The sequence below is a fragment of the Anopheles gambiae genome, chromosome 2, assembly GCF_943734735.2.
Source record: "Anopheles gambiae chromosome 2, idAnoGambNW_F1_1, whole genome shotgun sequence".
Classification (NCBI taxonomy): domain Eukaryota; kingdom Metazoa; phylum Arthropoda; class Insecta; order Diptera; family Culicidae; genus Anopheles; species Anopheles gambiae.
This window is the reverse complement of record NC_064601.1, coordinates 103,331,857-103,350,393: the sequence shown is the minus strand read 5'-3', so window position 1 is coordinate 103,350,393 and position 18,537 is coordinate 103,331,857. Positions and strand designations below refer to the sequence as shown.

Below are 18,537 nucleotides of genomic sequence, written 5' to 3'. Positions count from 1 at the left end.
TGCTGTGCAAAACCGATGACGACAGAGCGATCGAGACGTCCGAACGATCATCGAAACAAACACATCTGGTTCGCATTTGAGTTTTTTTCGCGAGAGGCAGAAGCAAACGCGCTTATGTGGCAAAATGGACCGGACGTTCGGTGCTTGTCGGTGTGGGTGTGCTGCTACTGAGATTGGTCAGTTTCATTTGATCAACCGTGCGGGGTGTGTGTATGTGTGTGTGTGTGTGCGCGTTTAGCTGACTCATACGCGAATGGTTGGCACAAGCGGTAGCGTTGGAGGCGTGCGCATTGTTTCTTTTTTGCACAAAATGATCTTTGTTTGGTTCGACACCGTTCGTCGGCTGTGGGTTTTGGTTGATGGTAACGTGCCGGAAGGGGGGGGGGGGGGAGGGGTACTTACACCGTGGGACGCTTGAAGCGCTTGAATGAGTTACTTGCGTTATGAGCCAAGAATAGAACAATCGGTAGCGTTCCTAATATATCATCCATAGGAAACACATGCTGCGAAGGAGTTTTGGTCTTTCTAGAGCATGTCTTTCAATGGTATGCCGGCAGGATGTGTAATGTTTTCACACATGGCTTTAGAATAGAGGGAAAAAATAACAAAAGCCGCACATATACGAGAGCTAAATTGATACAAAAAAAGAAGACACAAGAAGTCATAAATAGAGCAGTAAGCGAAGTGAAAGCATAATTTGCCTATCGCGCCACCACACACATCACAACCGAGACGGAAGTCATCGGTACAACAAACAAACATTCTTACCACCCGATTAGTGTTTTTCAGCGGAAATTTGTTGGTTCACGCTTTGGTGGTTCCGCGGGCGCAAATTATTGCGCCTCTAATCTGTGGCGACACACAAACAAGAAGTGGTTGAAAATAAAAAATAAAATAAAAACTCAAAGGGTGAACCACGAAAACAGCACTGACTCGAGACAAACATTCACCCAACATAGCGGAGAAAGCGTGAGTGAGTATGGGGGGTATGGGGCTTTGCTTTCGCCACGAGAACGATGTCAAGGATGAATGAAAGTGCGTAAAAGCGTGTAACCGGCTTCCTTCTTTGAGTGCTCGTGGTAGAACGCAATTTATGAGCATTTAATTCGGTGAACAGTGCTACCAATTGGAATGCAACTGTACAAGGCCAGTGATGTGCCTGGGGATGGATGGTGTGGAAGATAAATTATTCGCTTAAATGGAGGATTTAATTTTATTACATTCATTTTAACGGTGAACAACCTGTTCATGGTCAAGGTTTGACTTTATGTTGCTGTGAAGATCGGTAATTTCAAATAATTTTTATCAACTTAAAAACGATTATCAATTTAATTTAGTTTATTTGCATATGTTTCAAAACTCTTCACGAGATAATGTGACTAATTTCAAAACCGGTTTAATATTGCACGACATCAACACCCATGACATGAGCGCTCAAGAATGCGGTCTCATAAACAGATCCATCTCCTTCTTCTCTTTTCCGACTTTCCAACTTTCACCCACCTCCCCCTCCAAAGCCGGGATGCCAGAATCTGGGTAAGAAAACACCCCCAAAAAACAAATACGAAACGCGGGCAGGCCATCAAACTTGGTCGCCATGAAAAACACCATTCGTCTTCCATTTCATCTAGATTAATTGACACTCACAATGCGAAGGTTTGCCAAGGCTGGTGCCGGTGAGTTTGTTGCCACGCTTGTTCGCACGTTCGGTAGCAACAGGTTGAAGGAGAAAAAGGTGTCCCTGGTATCCTCTCTCCGTTTGGTTTAGTCCTTCCTGACACATTCGTGTGCTGGAGTATCCACCACGCGTAAACAATCCCATCTCACGGTGGGTGGAAGCACATTCCTGAACCGGTGGAGACAGTAATTTATAACCGTGCTAGCGCCACCCTGCCCGAAAGCAGCGAAAGTGCTTTGGCCTGCCGAGGGTTAGCCGTGATGTAAACAAAACTAATAACCACACACACACACACACACACACATGTGGTGTGCATGGCTCCCGTTTCTAATTTATGGGTCTGTAATGGTGAAGCGAGGTTTTTTTTGTTGGTTATTGCGGGAGTTAGCGAATCGTTGACAGCTTTGCTGATGTTGCTGAGTGGAACAAACCCCGCACCGCACCAACTTATGAAGCGGTTGGCAAAGTGGATGAGATATGAGTGGGGTTCGAATTTGGTAGGAAAACTATGTATTTATGGCGCAAATATTTCGCTGTGTGGGAATGAAAAGACGTATAAAACTTTATGCATATCAGCACATCCGTCAGCAAGCCTGTCGAAAGCGAGTGTTTTATTGGGTTTCGGGTTTGTTCATTCATAAAAATTTGAGCCGAACCCATGGAGACGCCCAGTGATTCACACACATTCACAGCAAAAAGGGCTGTGGGAAGGAGGGTGGGGGGGGGGGTGTTGAAACGAATTGAAGTGGACGATTTTTTATAGCATCGTTTTGGAGCAGACAGGCAAGCATCCGCACACATGTGTGCACATGGTTGTGGGGCACATTCCGCATCAAGTTTACGAGGGGCCAGGCTGCTCCATCGAAACGCAGCAACGATTTGCAGCAAGCGGCGTAGTTTACTAGGGAAATATTGCGTGCATTTTCTTTGTTAATAATAATATATTTGTTACATGAAAAGACTTTGTGATCACATTTATATATTCTGTAGTAAAAGCTTTGGTAAAGAACAAAATAATAAATTAAACTATTTTTGCTATTTATTATTTTTTTACTATATATTTAATTTATTATTACATCTATTTTTACAAAACTTTGCCGAAATTTTAGCTCTATAATGCATTTTCATTAACAATAAGGCATTTCTATAGTACAGTTGGTAATTTGCACTACTTAACAAGCCCGTCATGGGTTCAATTCTCAAATGGACCGTGCCCTCGTAGTAAGGACTGACTGTTGCGTGGTGAATAAATCTGAAAACCCTGAATAGGCCGGCATGTCTACGCAGGACGTTACTACAATAGGTATAAGTAAATAAAAGAAGACATTAAAGTATCGATTTTTATTCCAGAAAAAAATCAATAATTCATTCTACACTAGTTAGTAAAGTTTTACAAATCCAAAAAGACATTAGCACAACTTTTGAGGCTCAGGAAAAAAATATTACAGGATTTAAATTTGATTCCCATTTATTTTCATAGTTTGTGTTTATTGATGTACACACTAAGCGATTAAGCTGAACTGTCTACAAGCTAAACGCATGAAGTGTAGTGTTCAAAAACAAACGACGCCTCTTCCTGAACCATCCACTCGCGACCGAGGACAACCAAAGGGGCAAGAGAAACCATCCGAGGGGATTAATAAAAATATTTTCAAAAAGGTGAATCGGTCTAAGCGTTTTCGCAAGGTGATATTTTATTCTCCCCAACAACGTGCATGAGGCGCACCAAGCCGACGGCATACAGCATGCGGGAGGCGTTTGCATTTCATAAGTCGGTGGCGGCGACGGCGAGATGAGTTTGGTAAGAAAGATTTCCTCATTTGTTTTCCAACTGCGTATCTACGGTATGCACACCGCAAACGGTACGTAACGGTCAAACGGTCCGAAGCGAGCCCGGGCGAAGGAGCGTTGTTGCTGCGGCGGCTGCTGCTGCTGCTGCTGCTGCTGCTGTTGCGTCTACAATCTGTTCGGCGAGCTATTTTGATCGTCGCGCGCATTTCTTCACATTAAAATTCCATCCAGCGAGGGAGTCGGGAAAACAGGGAACCTGTTCTAACTTATGGGTTGGGAAGCTGACCGAACGATAGAGGCCGGGAGGGAACCGAGGAAAGGCCTAGGAAAGGTAAGAGGGTGCGTAGGCAGTGTTATGAATGCCACAGGGGAGATAAAGTCAAAATATTTTTGCTACCCTAAAGTTTATGATGCCTCGCGGGGAATACGTCTACAGATGGCAGAAAGGGTCGGTTGTAGCATGTAGCAAGTTACAGTTGCATTTAAAAAAAGTTACAGTTGCACTGAAAAGGGTTCCTTGCTTGGTAGCAACCCTAAGGAACAGCTGTTTGAGTAGATTGGTGTAGGTGCACCGATCATCTGCTGTAAGCGTGCCACAAGCGGCGCGATCACAGCCAGACGAATGTCAGTGTGATGTCAGAGTTCAAGACACGCTTCGGGCTCACGATCGTTATCGGGCGTTGTTGTGTGATCTTAAGCCAACCCATTCCCCCCCCTCCCCCCCCAATCAGGCCTAAATCAGCGTCTGTTGCCTGACAAGTCGTACGAGCGTACGCGCCAGTCCGTTCCGATGGCGGGAGGGTTTTGAAAGATTTAAGCACTCAACCGTCAATCAGGACGCGAAAGCAAAACCATTGCCCAGTTTTTTTTATACCCCATTTGAAGTCGCAAATCTATCAGGGTGTGAAATTTCACGTCTCAACTCTCCCAGGTTGTGTCTGTTTTTTTCTTACACGTTTTACGAGTTCGAGGTTCGATTATGTAAACCGGTAAGCAACCATTCATTTGTGACAGGACACTAAATATAGCAAGGTATTATTTAAATCTGCTAACTACCCTTATTTGCAGTACCAACTGCTTCACCTCCTCTTCACCAACGCTCTTCGCCTTTGTGTGGAGGATGGTGTGTCTCATTGGGACTGTGTGGGGCCACCTGAAAGCGGTAGCCGCCAGTGGGAAATGTTTATTCTAGTCCATTCCGTGTGAGGAAGCGTAAAAGGGAGAGGAAAGCGACACAGGAAAAAAGATTGAAACTACCCCCAAACACTCACAACCCGCCAGCCATAGAGCGGGGAGGGCATTTTATTTTCGTACCACGGATGTCACTTTCCGTGGGGGTGGCGGCCGGTTAGACAATCTTTTTTTAAAACAAACAAAATATTTCACGGGGAGAAGGAGGACAGAGGAACGGGAACGGGTTGGTGTGCGCATATAAAGTGTGTAGAAAATAGGCGCTAAAACCGCATCACAAACTCTTCCGATCTGGTTAGATCAAGGTTAATGAATAAATCGTACCGCGATGGTTGATGACGCTCGGTACAGAAAGGGGTTGCGTGTTGTCCCACACAAACAAATCCACCTCGATCGACCGGTATGTTGGGATGGGAGCGAGTGGGGAGAGTTTCGCAGTGGGCCAAATTGACGCAATAAAATCGGTGTACTATTGGTGCGATTAAGTGGAAGAAACGCCGGTTCCTAGAATTGTGTTTAGCGACGGCGACAATCGGTTTGTTGTTTGGCCCCTCGAACGATCCTTCCATGAGGTAAACACCATTAACAATGTGTTGTTTTTTATTGTGAATATAGGTTTCAACGATACACCATGCAAACAAGAATTGGAAAACAGACAAAACAGAACACCATTCATTTTACACTTTTTTTTTGGGCAGAGAAAAAGGCGAAAACAACAACGCACACCAAGCTGCCTGCGATGCAGATGGCAAACAAACTCATCCGTTCATTGACTCGGCACGATTGTTGATATCGTATTTTGGGGGGGCGTGCAAGACATAAAAGAAGAAAGGTTTGAACTGAAAAACAGCACTTTTGCATCAACAACCTCCCACATTGAAGGGAGGGAATAAAATAAACCAAACGCAAAGATGCGTCCGCTTGCATTCCACATCCACATTTTATGCTTCATCGTCTGGCAAAAGTGCAATACATTTGTTTGCACCTCAAGCGGCTCTTGATTGCTGATCTCAAAACAATTTCGCATCGAAGTGTTTCTGTGAATCTGAAAATGTGCTTTTTTTGTTGCTTTCCTTTGACACTGATAGTATTTCACCATCGCGGGATCGTATAAAAATGTTGTAAATTTAATCACAAACCTGTAAGTAAACAAATAAAGTTGTCTCGGAGGGCGAAAACAGAGTGGTAGCAAGCTGCAATTTCGCTTTTGTTTCTGAAGAGAGGAATAGCAAAAACAGAAAAAAAAACCACATCACAAACGATCCACAATGCTGTGTCGCTTGTGCGAACGTTAATGCATTTTCTATAGCGCTTTATAGCTGCGTTTTCCATTCCTCGCAGCGCGTTTGCCATAACTCATTTTCATCGTGCTGCTGCGTTTCGAAAGTGCAGCCCATGGGTGAGAAAGTGAAAAAACAAATTAACTGCCAGCGTGGAATGTGTGCAGTTGCGTACTTTTTTTTTTGTTTGTTTTTAATATGCTGCTGCGTTCGGTGGTCAGCGTAGGATGCCGAACGTACCGATGTAGTGGAGTAAATATATAACCGTCCACGGTACTAAACGGTTTGTTTATTTGATTACTTGCGTGTGGTACTGAGAGAGGGTGGAATTGGAAATGTTTGCAAACTGTTTGAGAATCGGTTTGGTGTGATCTTTAGGGAGGGGCATATTTTTATAATCCTAAAAGGGAGATCTTAGTTTGACTTTTATACACTAACTTTGGGGCCCTTTCCGTTTGAAGTTCGTAGGCTGAAATTTCAGCCTGTCAGCTGTTTGCATTGTATAGCAGTTTTCGAGCAGCTATCTAAGTGAGTATAATACACAGGTGGGCTTATCCCAAGGTGTATGAATTTAGAAGGCTGATTTTTATCGCTTCTGCTTCTGAATGAAGATTTTAAGAGTGTTTTGGGTATTCGTCAAGCCTCCAGAAAGCTTGTTTGAACAAAAGTTTTCACCCATTCTGTTAAAAAGTGATATTCAAATTTGTTTTTTTTTAAACATGCTATGAGACCACCTGGACTACATACACTTTGATTCTAGATTCCATCAACTGATATCTCTAATGCACCTTGGGATAAATGTAAACAACACCGTGTTTTCGAGCAGGTACTCGAATCTAATTCTAGCTTTGAGGCTAGAATAATCTAGACTGAACATTGCAGGCAAGTTTTTTGTGTGGTTTTGTATGGAGTGTTTACATGATTTCAGCCTCCAACTGTCAAAAACCTAACTAGAATCGTGAAGGCCCTCTTTAATGGAATTTGGAAGGAAAGGATCCGTTATTTGATGTGATTATGGAAGATGCTCTTATAATCAAAAATATTAAGGTCATCGAACTTAGTCGTAGCAGTAGTGTATATGGCTTTTATAGCACTTAAAACGTGCCTAATTCAAGGAAAATTCAAAGGATATTTGAAAATATTGTGTAGCGCATTGCAATGCTCGCAGGGTTTCAGAAGCTCAACACAGACATGAATTACACATAAGATTACAATAATCATAAGACTTGGTCATATATGTATGTATATATATATATATATATATATATATATATATATATATATATATATATATATATATATATATATATATATATATATATATATATATATATATATATATATATATATATAGGATAAGCTTAATATAAGAAACTGAATGTTCAGGCTAAGTATAAAATGATTATTACTTAAGAGAATTTTTGAAAAACATTCCATAAAATTACGATCCGGTCAAGAAGCTTTTGATCTTCTTTGGCGATATTATGGTTAATATAAACGTTAAATTTTATTACGCTCTGAAGTCCATTAACCTTGTAGGAAAGAAAACGATTCTAGACATATTCATAACATTGAAACGCGTAAAAAACAGCCCAAAGAATTCCAAAGAAATTATGAACTTACATACACACTCATACACGGTGGGTGATGATGGATCGTGCTCAATCGGGCAAGAATGTGGTCCTTAAAACCCATCGCCCCTCTACCTTCATTGACCACTCAATCAACCTTACACGCACACATGAAGGGGGGCTAAACACGCCGAATCTTCGATGAAAAGGAATTTGCACAGCCCACTCACGCACACACACACAGCTGCAACAGTTCGCCAGCCAGTATTGCACACTGTTGCATTTTTAACCTCAATTTCTGACACCTTCTGGTTTTCGGGGTGCGAACGCATCCATCCCACCGTTCGGGTATAATAAAAAAAAAAACATTCTTGCAGTTTGATTCGAGATTCACTCACGCTTTTGCGTGCTAGATCCCCACCTTTCATTGCATTCCACAATCCCTCCCTTTCCTCCCCCCCGCCCTCTACCCCTTTCCATACCAGCGATCGATCATATTGATGTCTTAACCGTGTTGGCGTTCGGTGCTCCCATCGTTGAGGGACGCCACAAAGTGATCGTCTGTGGCTGTGTACCGCCTTCCCCTTTCCCCTGTCCCACTCACCAGCGCGTCCTTTTGCGCGCGCCGGCGTTTAAAAATAGTGTACCATCGTACACAGTTTTCCCGCATACCAGCGACGATTTGAGTGAAGAGAGAGAGAGAGATAGCGAGAGTAAGAGACGTGGTTTTCACCGTGTTGTCTCTTAAGTTAGCAAAGAAGAGAGAGAGAGAGCGATAGCGACATGGCGACGTGTGCGTTTGAAATGGGCGGTTAAAGGGCCGCTTGGGATGTGTGGGAAGATGTGCGTTGAAGAATGTGGATTTTTATCGTTTGTTAATTAAAGAAACAGAACGCAAAACAGGCAATTAAAAAGCGTTTATTTGCAGCTCCAAAAAAGGAAGTTCATAGCAATGGTTTCTGGCTTATGGTGGGTTGATCAGCAAAACGTGTTGTTATTTAAATAGATTAAAACAATTTCCCATGTTTGTTGAGTTTTGCTTTGTCCTTTCCATCAAACATCAAACGTTTAACATAAATGTAAATAATTTAAATTCTTTCTCAGGTGAAATACCTTCACATGCTCCACGGTGTACCCGCGCTTAGAGAGCACGGACGTGTGAGAATAAACAGCAGGAGATGATGAAAAATGATGTTTCCCGTCTCCCACATTCCACTCATCACTGACAACAAACTGGGCGTGCAACAAGGATCGCAACACCATCCACAAACGGAGAGCGGAAAGAACATGAGAGCGTTCGTATACTATTTTATGAAACTCGTGCTCTCTCGTGCTCTCTTCTCCCCTGTCTCGCTCGTGTAGCTAGCAGCTAGTTTTGCGTTGTTTCACTCTCGCGAGGAATTTTCCGCTGCTACTACTACTACCTTCGCCACCTCAACCCATCAGCCATCCGAATAGGTTTTGCTTATGGTAATCAGAGACGACGACTCACTGCGGCATTCAGGCGCGTTTAGTGTATTTCCACCCTCGAACCCAGTCGTACACAAAGCAATCGAGAGCTGCTGAAAGTAGTAGAACGTAGTAGAAGCTGCTTTTCCTCCCTGCATACCATTCGCATACTAAGTGCCACGCTCTATGTGTCTGTGAGATAAACCGGTGGGAAGGTTTAACAAACGATTAATTGCTGATTTCGTGTCGTGATAGCAGTGCGCAACGATTTCCCGTAGCGTTTCCGCTCTGCCAACCGTGAAGAGCTATTTAACTACGTACCATTAAACGCGAGTGAACGCAAAAACAAAAACATTGTAAAGTGATCAAATTCCACCGAAAAGGAACAAGTTTTTTCATTGAATTCGCGCAATATGAAGGAGATAAACATAAACAGTGTGAATCACGCGGAGCTGGTTAGCGGCTGTCAGCCTCCGGTGCCGGCCGCCGACGGCGTTACCAAGGTGATGGAGGATGGCAAAGCGGGCAATCAAATTCAGGCCCTGCTGGAGCGCAATGAAAATCCGCCCGAAGTCCTGGCCGGTACTACGCTGCATCGTCCAATGCGAACGTAAGTATGGTGAATTGATTATAGGGGTGAAGAAATTGGAAGAAATTTAACGTACAAGGAACAAGGAATGTAGGAAGAGAAAGGTGATGAAATCTTGTCTCGATGTGTCACCCGCATTGCGCATGACATGTAAATTGCGTGTGTGATGGGGGTGTGTGTGTGTGTGCAAGGCAGTGAGAGAAAAGAACGGTCAAACATCCTTCAAACACATAGGCCGATTTCGTCGTGACGGTCAACGAACGCATGGCGGACGGGATCGAAACAAAATTCTTGACCTTCACGGCCGCCTGGGCGATGGGATGGATTTAAATCATAAACGATGTGTCACCCCCGGGGGCGCAAGTGACAGGTCGTGCCGGGGTGGCGCCAAAATGAGCCGCGTTGAGTAATGCACGGTCTGTTGGTTGTTCCTGGTTCGTTTTGAATATTGTCTTGGGGCTGTCTGTTCGTCTCATCACAAGCGTACCGGCTGATCTTGACAGTCATGTAACGGTGCTGCGGAAAGTGTCTCGAAGAATAAGCAAGCAGCAAATGAGAGCTGCCCAAAAGCAACCAAAGAGTCGCTTAGAGCTAGAAACCAACCTACAGATGTGTAAAAAGGAAAACAAGGAAAAAGATACGGTGAAATGATCGGCCGAAACCGAAACGGGAAAGCAGCGAACGGGCAGAAGAGAATCGAGTTGCACAAAACCACGCTAACCTCTAAAGCCACATTCCAAGTAGAGTGTTACGCGGTTGGGTATGGGAAGCTTTTTCACTCATCTCCCCCCGTCTCCCGTGCTCGTACCTTGGTATGGGCGCATCTGTCGATTGGAATTGGTATCGTTGCACCACCGTCCTGCCATCCTGCCCGAGCAAATTCAAGGTAAAAGTCAAATTGTCGCGGAACGCGCTGGGTAAAAATAAACCCACTCCACTGAGACGCCTGTACCGTGGGGCAAGTATACGGAAAGGCATTTTGAGGACTGTTTGCTAGACCGATAGGAAACAGGGCAGCAGTAGCGATTTTACTCGTGTGGTGTCGAATATATGTAATGGTGGAATTTATGAACTAGTTAGAGCGTGAGAGAGAGAGAGAGAGAGAGAGAGAGAGAGAGAGGGAGAAATAGAGAGTGGCTTAGTGAGAACGGTAGAGCGTGAAGGTAGGAATGTTAAAACAAAAAGCGATTTGGCTCGTGCCGTTTGAAAGGGCGATCGTACAGAGATTCCGATGGACGGCACACGTGTGGGATTTTGTGTATTTTTGCTCGGGCGGGTAGGTCACGCAGGTTGACTTCCGGTAGATGTTTCTAGAAAGGTTTCAAAGGGCAAAAAGTACGACAATGGACATTTCAAGTGTAAAGTAGCATGAATGTTTTGTTTGAAGCTTAATAATTGTAGGAAAGCCGTGATCAGTTGAACTAAAAAAAGGCAATAAAGATGGTTTAAACTAGGAATTTGGTTTAGATATAGTATTATTATTGGAATAACTCATGGATGATGGATTGTACTGTCTTTCTTTAACTTACACGCTAAAAGCATACATTCCTGTATGTAAAATTCCCAAAAAACCTTAAAAGAATGCTAAATTCCAATCATTCGGTTTTCTTATCTGTTTTCAGTCTAGTGAGTGATAGAGACAACTTAATTCTAACAGAAACAATACATAATCTTTTGTCTGAGTTTTGCCAATAGTCACAAAAAAATTAAAATACCTTTTTAATGGTTATCAATGAAAAGCCTGAAAATGTATCCTAAAATCTTCTAGAATTGTCTAAACCAGATAAAAAATGTAAAGAAACTCAAAAGATTATGATTCCAGTAGGTTTTAACCGCAGGAAAAAGCTCGTGAAACCATAAAAACCAGCCAATCTGAAGCCTTGCGTCTGAAAGGAAAACAATGGCGTACATGGGTTCAACATCTGCTAACATTGTGAACAAATGAAAGTACAGAGAGTCAGATTTAAAACAAAACAAAAAACAAAAACTAATGTGAAATTTCAGCGAGGTAAGAAGGAGTTTAGTTAAATGACTAGCTCATAACAGTTTTCTGAAGAATGAACAGTATTGAGTTAGGCGTTAATCATATTAGATAGACACTTTGCTAGAATGAATGTGGATCTACAAAATGATCAATTAAACGAACACAGAAAGACTTTTAGTGGATCATTGTTTGAGAACAACTACAAGATCTATAAAAGGTTTGGTAGCGTAGAGGCTCAAGACATAAATCACAGAGGGCCGAGTGTTCCGTGCGGCGCAATATTTATCATGCGCATTACTTCGCCAGTGTCAATAAGGACGCTAATTACCTCATGTCCTGTCAATTTTTAAAAGACATTTTGGCACTGCTCCTATTCATTGCGATGGGCATCATAAATCGTGCCCACCAGTTGGCCGTTTGAAGTATCAAATAAGACTAGCGAACATCGCAAAAAGGCTGCTTTTGATCGTTACGACGCGCAGCCGGTGGTTAACGCGGCGCAAAATGTCACCTTACCTTAACCCTTCGGCCAATGTGAATCTTGTGTTGCGGGGCTTTCGGGGATGATAAACAACAAACACGTTCCGACCGAACGTACCGCGGCCCGCTGAAGTGCTCACCCGTCACCCGGCCGAGACGAATTGGCCTAGCTGCAGCTGACAGGTTGAGATTGAGTCAGCGGCATATGTTCGAGACAACAAAGCGATCCTCTTATATGTACGGCGACGTGCATTGTCGCCCGCTCGGGGGCGGCTAAACAGAGTGCATTACAGCTCCTACTTGACTCATACACACACACACACACACCTACAATATTGCAGTTGGCAGCGTTCCACGCGTTTTCGGTTTTTGGCTGCGAAGTAGTGTAGTTGAAGGTGAGAAATTGACTTACCAAGCCATTACGGCACGGGGAGTGACTGCTGCGCAACGCCTAGGCGGCGCATTCGTGGGGGAAAAAAGGATTCATTTTTCAACTTTTCAGCAGCATCAAGTGTTCAAGCCGTTGCGTTGTTTGCCTTTTTCCAGGCCAGTTCGTCAGTTCGAGTCATGTGAGGCGATTTTTCAGCACAAGCTGCTCTCCTTCTGCCCGTAAAAAACACACGCTATCGCTCTCTCGGCCTGATTTGAGAGTGTTCGCGTGCGCTGTCGTGTCACGCTTCACTTTTGGCATTTCGGAATGTTGAAACGACCACCACACCAAGTACCAGTTGGCACCCCCGTTTGACGATCGTCCCTAGGAAGTGGACGCGTGCAAAGGGACGTACAAATGGCAACCTTGTGACGACCATACGTATGCAAACGTAAGCCAACCCCATCCACAGGCGAAGGTGTAGCAGGTTTTCGAACGGTCGGTTTGTTACTCATCGACCTAAAAATTCCATTCTACTTCAGTCTCTTCCCATATCCCCGTTTTACCTCTTTCTCTCTGCACCTTTTTGGTGGAAAAAGCGCGGGCGGAAAAGCAGGAGGTGTGGCATTTTCACGCAGATGTGATTTATTTTCGTGCCATAAACGATGAGTAAACAACGCCGGGATGGTGGGCGCATTGGGGCACGTCTTTATGGATCGGAGTGAATTCATGGAGTGTGCGAGGATCTAAGAGCGCTCCTTCTTCTTCGCTTTGGCTGTGCAGGAACGATCGCTTTGTTGATCGTTTGCATTTGGTAGTAGCGTTGGCATGGAAACCCTAGCGGCTGGTTGATGCTGGTCAAGGATGGGGATGACTGTATCGGGGCAAGTGGGTGGCAGTATTTGGGTCGCGTGAGGTTAATGTGTGATTTAATTGCTTTGTTTTTCGAACTGTTTTGCGGAATAGTGCCAAAGAATGGAAGGTTGCAAATATGCCTATAGGGCGGTTTGACCTTTGCTGAGAACAATTTTCTTTATAATTGAATGAAAAATTGGAAGTTCACTTCCCTTACAATAATATGTAGCGTTTTTTTGTGTTTTGCATAATTTAAACCACATGCTAAATATTTTATAGCTTAAACTATCAAAATAACAAAACAAAATGCCCAATTCTGTACACAAATTGAAACAGTGTCATCATCTCGTTCGTACCGCTGTACACAATCTGACAAGTAAAACACGTGCCGCTGTACTGTTGCGCTTTGTCAAAGATAAGCGGATTGCATACATTTAGGCTTGATGGTGCAAATATGGTTGGGTTTGAATTTTTAAATGATTAATTTTGATTATTTTATTTAGTTCACACAGATGACCAAATTGTAGTTATTTTTATTCTATATTTGAAAATACAAGTATTTGATAATACAACTAAAAACAAACAATTTGTGTTGTTATTTTTGTTTTTAGTTTAGCAAAACAAGAAAAATTATTTGATTTTTTTTCTTCTAAAATGTATGTCTTTTCTTTTTACACATAATTGTAATCTTTTTTTTTGTTTAATTTGATTACAGTTTTTCGCCAATCAGTGGCATCTCCAAGCTGCTTAAGAACCTGTACCTCTGCGGCGGTAGTGCCGCTTCGGTGGCCATGATGCAGCAGCTCGGCGTAACCTTCGTGATCAACGCTACCACCGTTACAGAGCTGACCGACACACCGCTTCCGGCGGAAGACACACGCTATCTAAGAATTCCCGTGAAGGACAACCGTGAAGCGAACCTGGAGCGCTACTTCCACGAGGTAGCGGACATGATCGAAGAGGTAAGCAGAAACGCTTTAGCGGCCATTTCTTGAGCGTTTCACACTAACCGTTTGCCTGTCCGATTCGTTACAGGAGTCCAAAGCTGGTGGAGTGGTGCTGGTGCATTGTGTCGCCGGAATCAGTCGATCGGCCTCGCTCTGTCTGGCTTACCTGATGAAGTATCATCGCATGAGCCTGAAGGACGCGTACAACCACATCAAGGACAAGCGGCCCCAAATCCGCCCGAACGTGTCGTTCGTGAAGCAGCTGATGGACTTTGAGCAGAAGCTGTACGGCACGCGAACCGTCACGATGGTGTACTGTCATGCGCTCGACCAGGAGCTGCCCGACATTTACGAGCCCGAGTTCCGCACGATGGAGCTGCTGTACCAAAAGTTCCGACGAAACATTGCGCGGCGCTAGGAAGCGTTCGATCGTGCACACAATTTCGCAAACTTATTCCATTTATTCCCTTTTAAACTTAGTGAGCTACTAGTGCTTTGTATTACCTTCGGTTCGGATACTTAACCGTTTCGCGGGCAGGAAGACGAGAGGTGCCTAGCTCTAGCGTTAAGACGTGCGGCATCGGTTTGGCCTCACCGCTGACCAGCCCCACAACTACTGATTTATGATAGTATTTGCATCCACATAATTCTACAGGAAACACTTTAAACCTTAGGCAGGAGCTTTAATGGCCCCAAAAAAACAGCCTCTTGCATGCACATTGTATGTACTAAACTATCAATCTACTAGCTACTTAATCTAACAAGCGACAGAAGACACCGGTGTGTGAGACCGGAGACAGGATTAATTTGAGTATGGAAACAAAAGAAAATGGGAAAAAACAACAGTTAAAATTCACCATTCTTATGGCAATGGCTCGTTGGTTCGAACTGCAAAGCTAACTGAAACACCGTATGCCGGTTTTAAGACGTCAACACTTTCCTAAGACAGGTCCCACTGATTCGAAACCACGTGAAAAATTGCTGTGATTGGAAATTAATATTGATATTCGTTAAGCGGTAGGAAGGAGATTTTTGTTTCTTGCTTACTCTGCCCGCGCGGCAGACGCAGATCGGTTCCGAATTAGGGCATTGTGTCGTGTTTTTTTATGTTTGTGTTTGTGCAAACAGTAGATTTGTAAGCATTACAGCAGTACTTTACAACGATGTTGTACTTCATACTCGCAAATAAACTTGATATTCATACAAAGAGATTGGTGTGTGTGTGGGAAAAGAGGATTAATTTCAGAGAAAGTATATTAAGAATATAAGAAGGTACAAGTATAATTATTAGAGGGCGGTCCCGTGGTACACTCGTTAACTCGAACGATTAAATAACGTGCCCGCCACGAGTTCAAATCTACAATGCACCGTCCCCTAGTAGCAAGGATTTTGACTATCCAGCTGCGTGGTAATGGTAACGTTACACCAAATAAAAGAAGTATAAGAAGAAGTATAATTATTAATAAATTTAATTGTTATTTGGCACTAAAAACTACGTCTGACTTTACGAATAATGGGGTTCTTTAGCTTTGACGTATTGGTTTATCTATAGTAAGGAAGATAACTAACCGTACGAAATGACGACTAAACCACGAGACTGGTCGGCAATTTGAATATCTTGAACTGTAATTGAGCTGGCAGCACCTTCAGCCATTGTTTCGTTATTCTTCTGCCTTTTGTGCCTTCGTTATAACTTTAACGTTCAATTCGAATTGATAAAATTCGAGTTATTACAATAACTTTTCTTATTAATTTTATCAATTTCTTAATTCTTTATTCAGAGTAGTGATGGGAAAAATGAAGTTTTTGTCGGAATCGATTCCGGCTAGCTCCGCAGTTTCGATCGGAATCCGGATAGTAGGTCCGGAATCAGTTTCCGGAATCGACTCCGGAATCGGCTCCGGAATAGGAATCGGTTCCGGAATCGACTCCGGAATCGGCTCCGGAATAAGAATCGGTTCCAGAATCGACTCCGGAATCGGCTCCGGAATCGAAGTCGGCTCTCGAATCGGAAATGGCTCATAAATTAGAATCGGCTACCAAACGGAGTCAGTTTTGGCATCGCCATAAAAAAGGCGTTTGGGTCCAATCATACTACGTATTGATAACCGCAAAAATTAAAATTTACTTATAAAAGATCCATTCTCATGGAGATTCCCGGACTGATTTCGCTCCGGAGTCGACACCGGAATCGGCTCCGGAGCCAACTCCGGAATCGGCTCCGGAATCGGCTCCGAAATCGGCTCCAGAATCTTCTTCGGAATTGGCTCCGGAATCGGCTCCGGGATTGGCTCCGGAATCGGCTCCGGAATCGGCACGGGAATCGGCTCGGGAATCGGCTCCGGAATCGACTCCAGAATCGGCTCCGGAATCGGCTCCGGAATCGGCTCGGGAATCGGCTCCGGAATCGACTCCAGAATCGGCTCCGGAATCGGCTCCGGAATCGGCTCCGGAATCGGCTCCGGAATCGGCTCCGGAATCGGCTCCGGAATCGGCTCCGGAATCGACTCCGGAATCGGCTTCGGAATCGGAATCGATTCCAGCATCGGAATCGGCTCCGGAATTGATTCTGAACACGGATTCGGAATCGGGTAGGTCCGATTCCGAGCTCCCACCACTAATTCAGAGCAATTACGGTGGATATTTACATGGGCTAACGAAGTTGAAGGTATGGTAAACAAATTGCATATCTTTAGGGCTATTGTATGTTGAACAAATTGCATACCTTTAGGCGTTAGTCAAAACAAAACGAACGAGGATATACAAAATCAAAACCCGATATTTGCAGATACATCTTGGATAAATGAATAAAGCAGGAACATGTTGTTATAAAATGCTACATTTATGCATGAAATCTCTGCCGCAAGGGACAACTTATTTGTGATAAAGGATTGCCGAGTCAATGGAACACTTAAAATGATGTGCCTGTAAAACAATGGCGTTCGATAACGAGTTATTGCAGAACATTAAACCTGCCGAAAGCTCAATAGATTCTAATGCTTTAAATATGAAATATCTCAAAATCTGTTTCTTTTAGGTTTGACTAGAGAGCCACACACCACAATTTCTGGCAGAAGTGCCCATATATTGTCTAAGGTTCTAAAAATGCTGCTTAAAATATTCAAGCACATGAGTGCTATGAAAACTACATTCCAAAGTATAGATACAAAAAAACCTATTAAGCAAGTAGCTTTTGTTTAGCCCTGTTCCTATGCACTTAAACTTTTAATGCGCTTCGCAGGGTCGTAAAAACCACTGCCATCGAAACTGTTGTAGATTACACAATCGATTACAGGACGACATGTCAGGCGAACCTGGCAAATGGCGGCGTATTGCGTCGCATAGATTAAGATAAGAGTCACCGTGAAGAGTGCGCTTTCATCGTGAAGCGTGAAGCGCCATCGAACGCGGCCCGTTATCGAACAGATGTGCGAACAAAAGGCCAAAGACACAAGAGCTGAAAAGAAACGAAAAGAATGTCATCTCTAGGTTGGAGCCGGCAAGAAGCAGCTAAAAAAGTAAGGTCCGCCCCGGGTAAACAGCGCACAACAAAGCTTAACTGGACAAACCTGACAATCCTCTTTCGCTTTGCGGACGAACGGTGGGGGCAAGCAGTGGCAACGAGATGGTGAGGGTTTGCCGGCGAGCCCGCGAAGCTTTATGTTCGATGCGGCTCAGTCAATCACCTTTTCACCTACTTTTGACGACTCGACGGAGAACTCGCGCACAGTCCCGAGGCACGAAGAACAATAATCTTCCAATCTTGGCACCGGTCGGCGGCAGGCGGATGCGTACGTGTGGGTGGGTGGGTACGATTGGTGGTGCCGAGTGGGTGAACGGAACGGTATGATCCTGGTCCCGCTGGTCAGAGGAAGATAGCTGCGGTTCAGGAGGGGGTTCTTTCACCGTATGCGGTATGCGTCAGTAACGGGGGGCTGTTTTGGGGGAGGAAAAGAAAAGAAGAATAAAGAAGAATAAAAAGCAGTCAACGTGATTCGAAAGAGAAAAAAATAAACACCACTGTCCGATCGGCAGGCCAGACTGGACTCTGGGTCTGCGCAAAGAACGGGATTTTGAAAATGAAAATGATCAAAAAGCGTGACACCGAACGGGATGATGACGTGTTGCTGTTTGTTAGCGAGGAGCGCGCATTGTGACAACGCATTGTTTTTTGTCTGAAGGAGCTTGTTTTGATAAAGTTTGTGTGCTTTTTTTGGGGTGCGTTACACCAAGGCGTAATGGTTTCTTGGCTTTCAACTGATGCTTCAGTGGAATCACCAATGCGTCATTGACTCAAAATGTTTGTGTTTATAGCTGGTTGGTTTTATAGCTGTAAGAGACTCAGACTATTT

The 18,537-nt window shown here is 43.9% G+C and overlaps 1 protein-coding gene and 1 long non-coding RNA gene across 2 annotated transcripts; one reads left to right on the top strand and one right to left on the bottom strand.

Moving 5' to 3' along the window:
* Positions 1 to 8,993: 8,993 nt before the first annotated feature.
* LOC1277176 (dual specificity protein phosphatase 18) lies at positions 8,994 to 15,396 on the top strand. Its single transcript, XM_316620.4, has 3 exons — positions 8,994 to 9,570; positions 13,954 to 14,200; positions 14,274 to 15,396. The coding sequence occupies exons 1-3, from the start codon at positions 9,374 to 9,376 to the stop codon at positions 14,601 to 14,603; spliced, it is 774 nt and encodes a 257-aa protein (XP_316620.4). The 5' UTR covers positions 8,994 to 9,373; the 3' UTR covers positions 14,604 to 15,396.
* A 1,630-nt stretch (positions 15,397 to 17,026) lies between these two features.
* LOC133391919 (uncharacterized) lies at positions 17,027 to 18,120 on the bottom strand. Its single transcript, XR_009765350.1, has 2 exons — positions 17,755 to 18,120; positions 17,027 to 17,642 (listed from the first exon to the last, which is right to left on the bottom strand). It is a non-coding gene; the product is annotated as an uncharacterized LOC133391919 (long non-coding RNA).
* Positions 18,121 to 18,537: the final 417 nt, after the last annotated feature.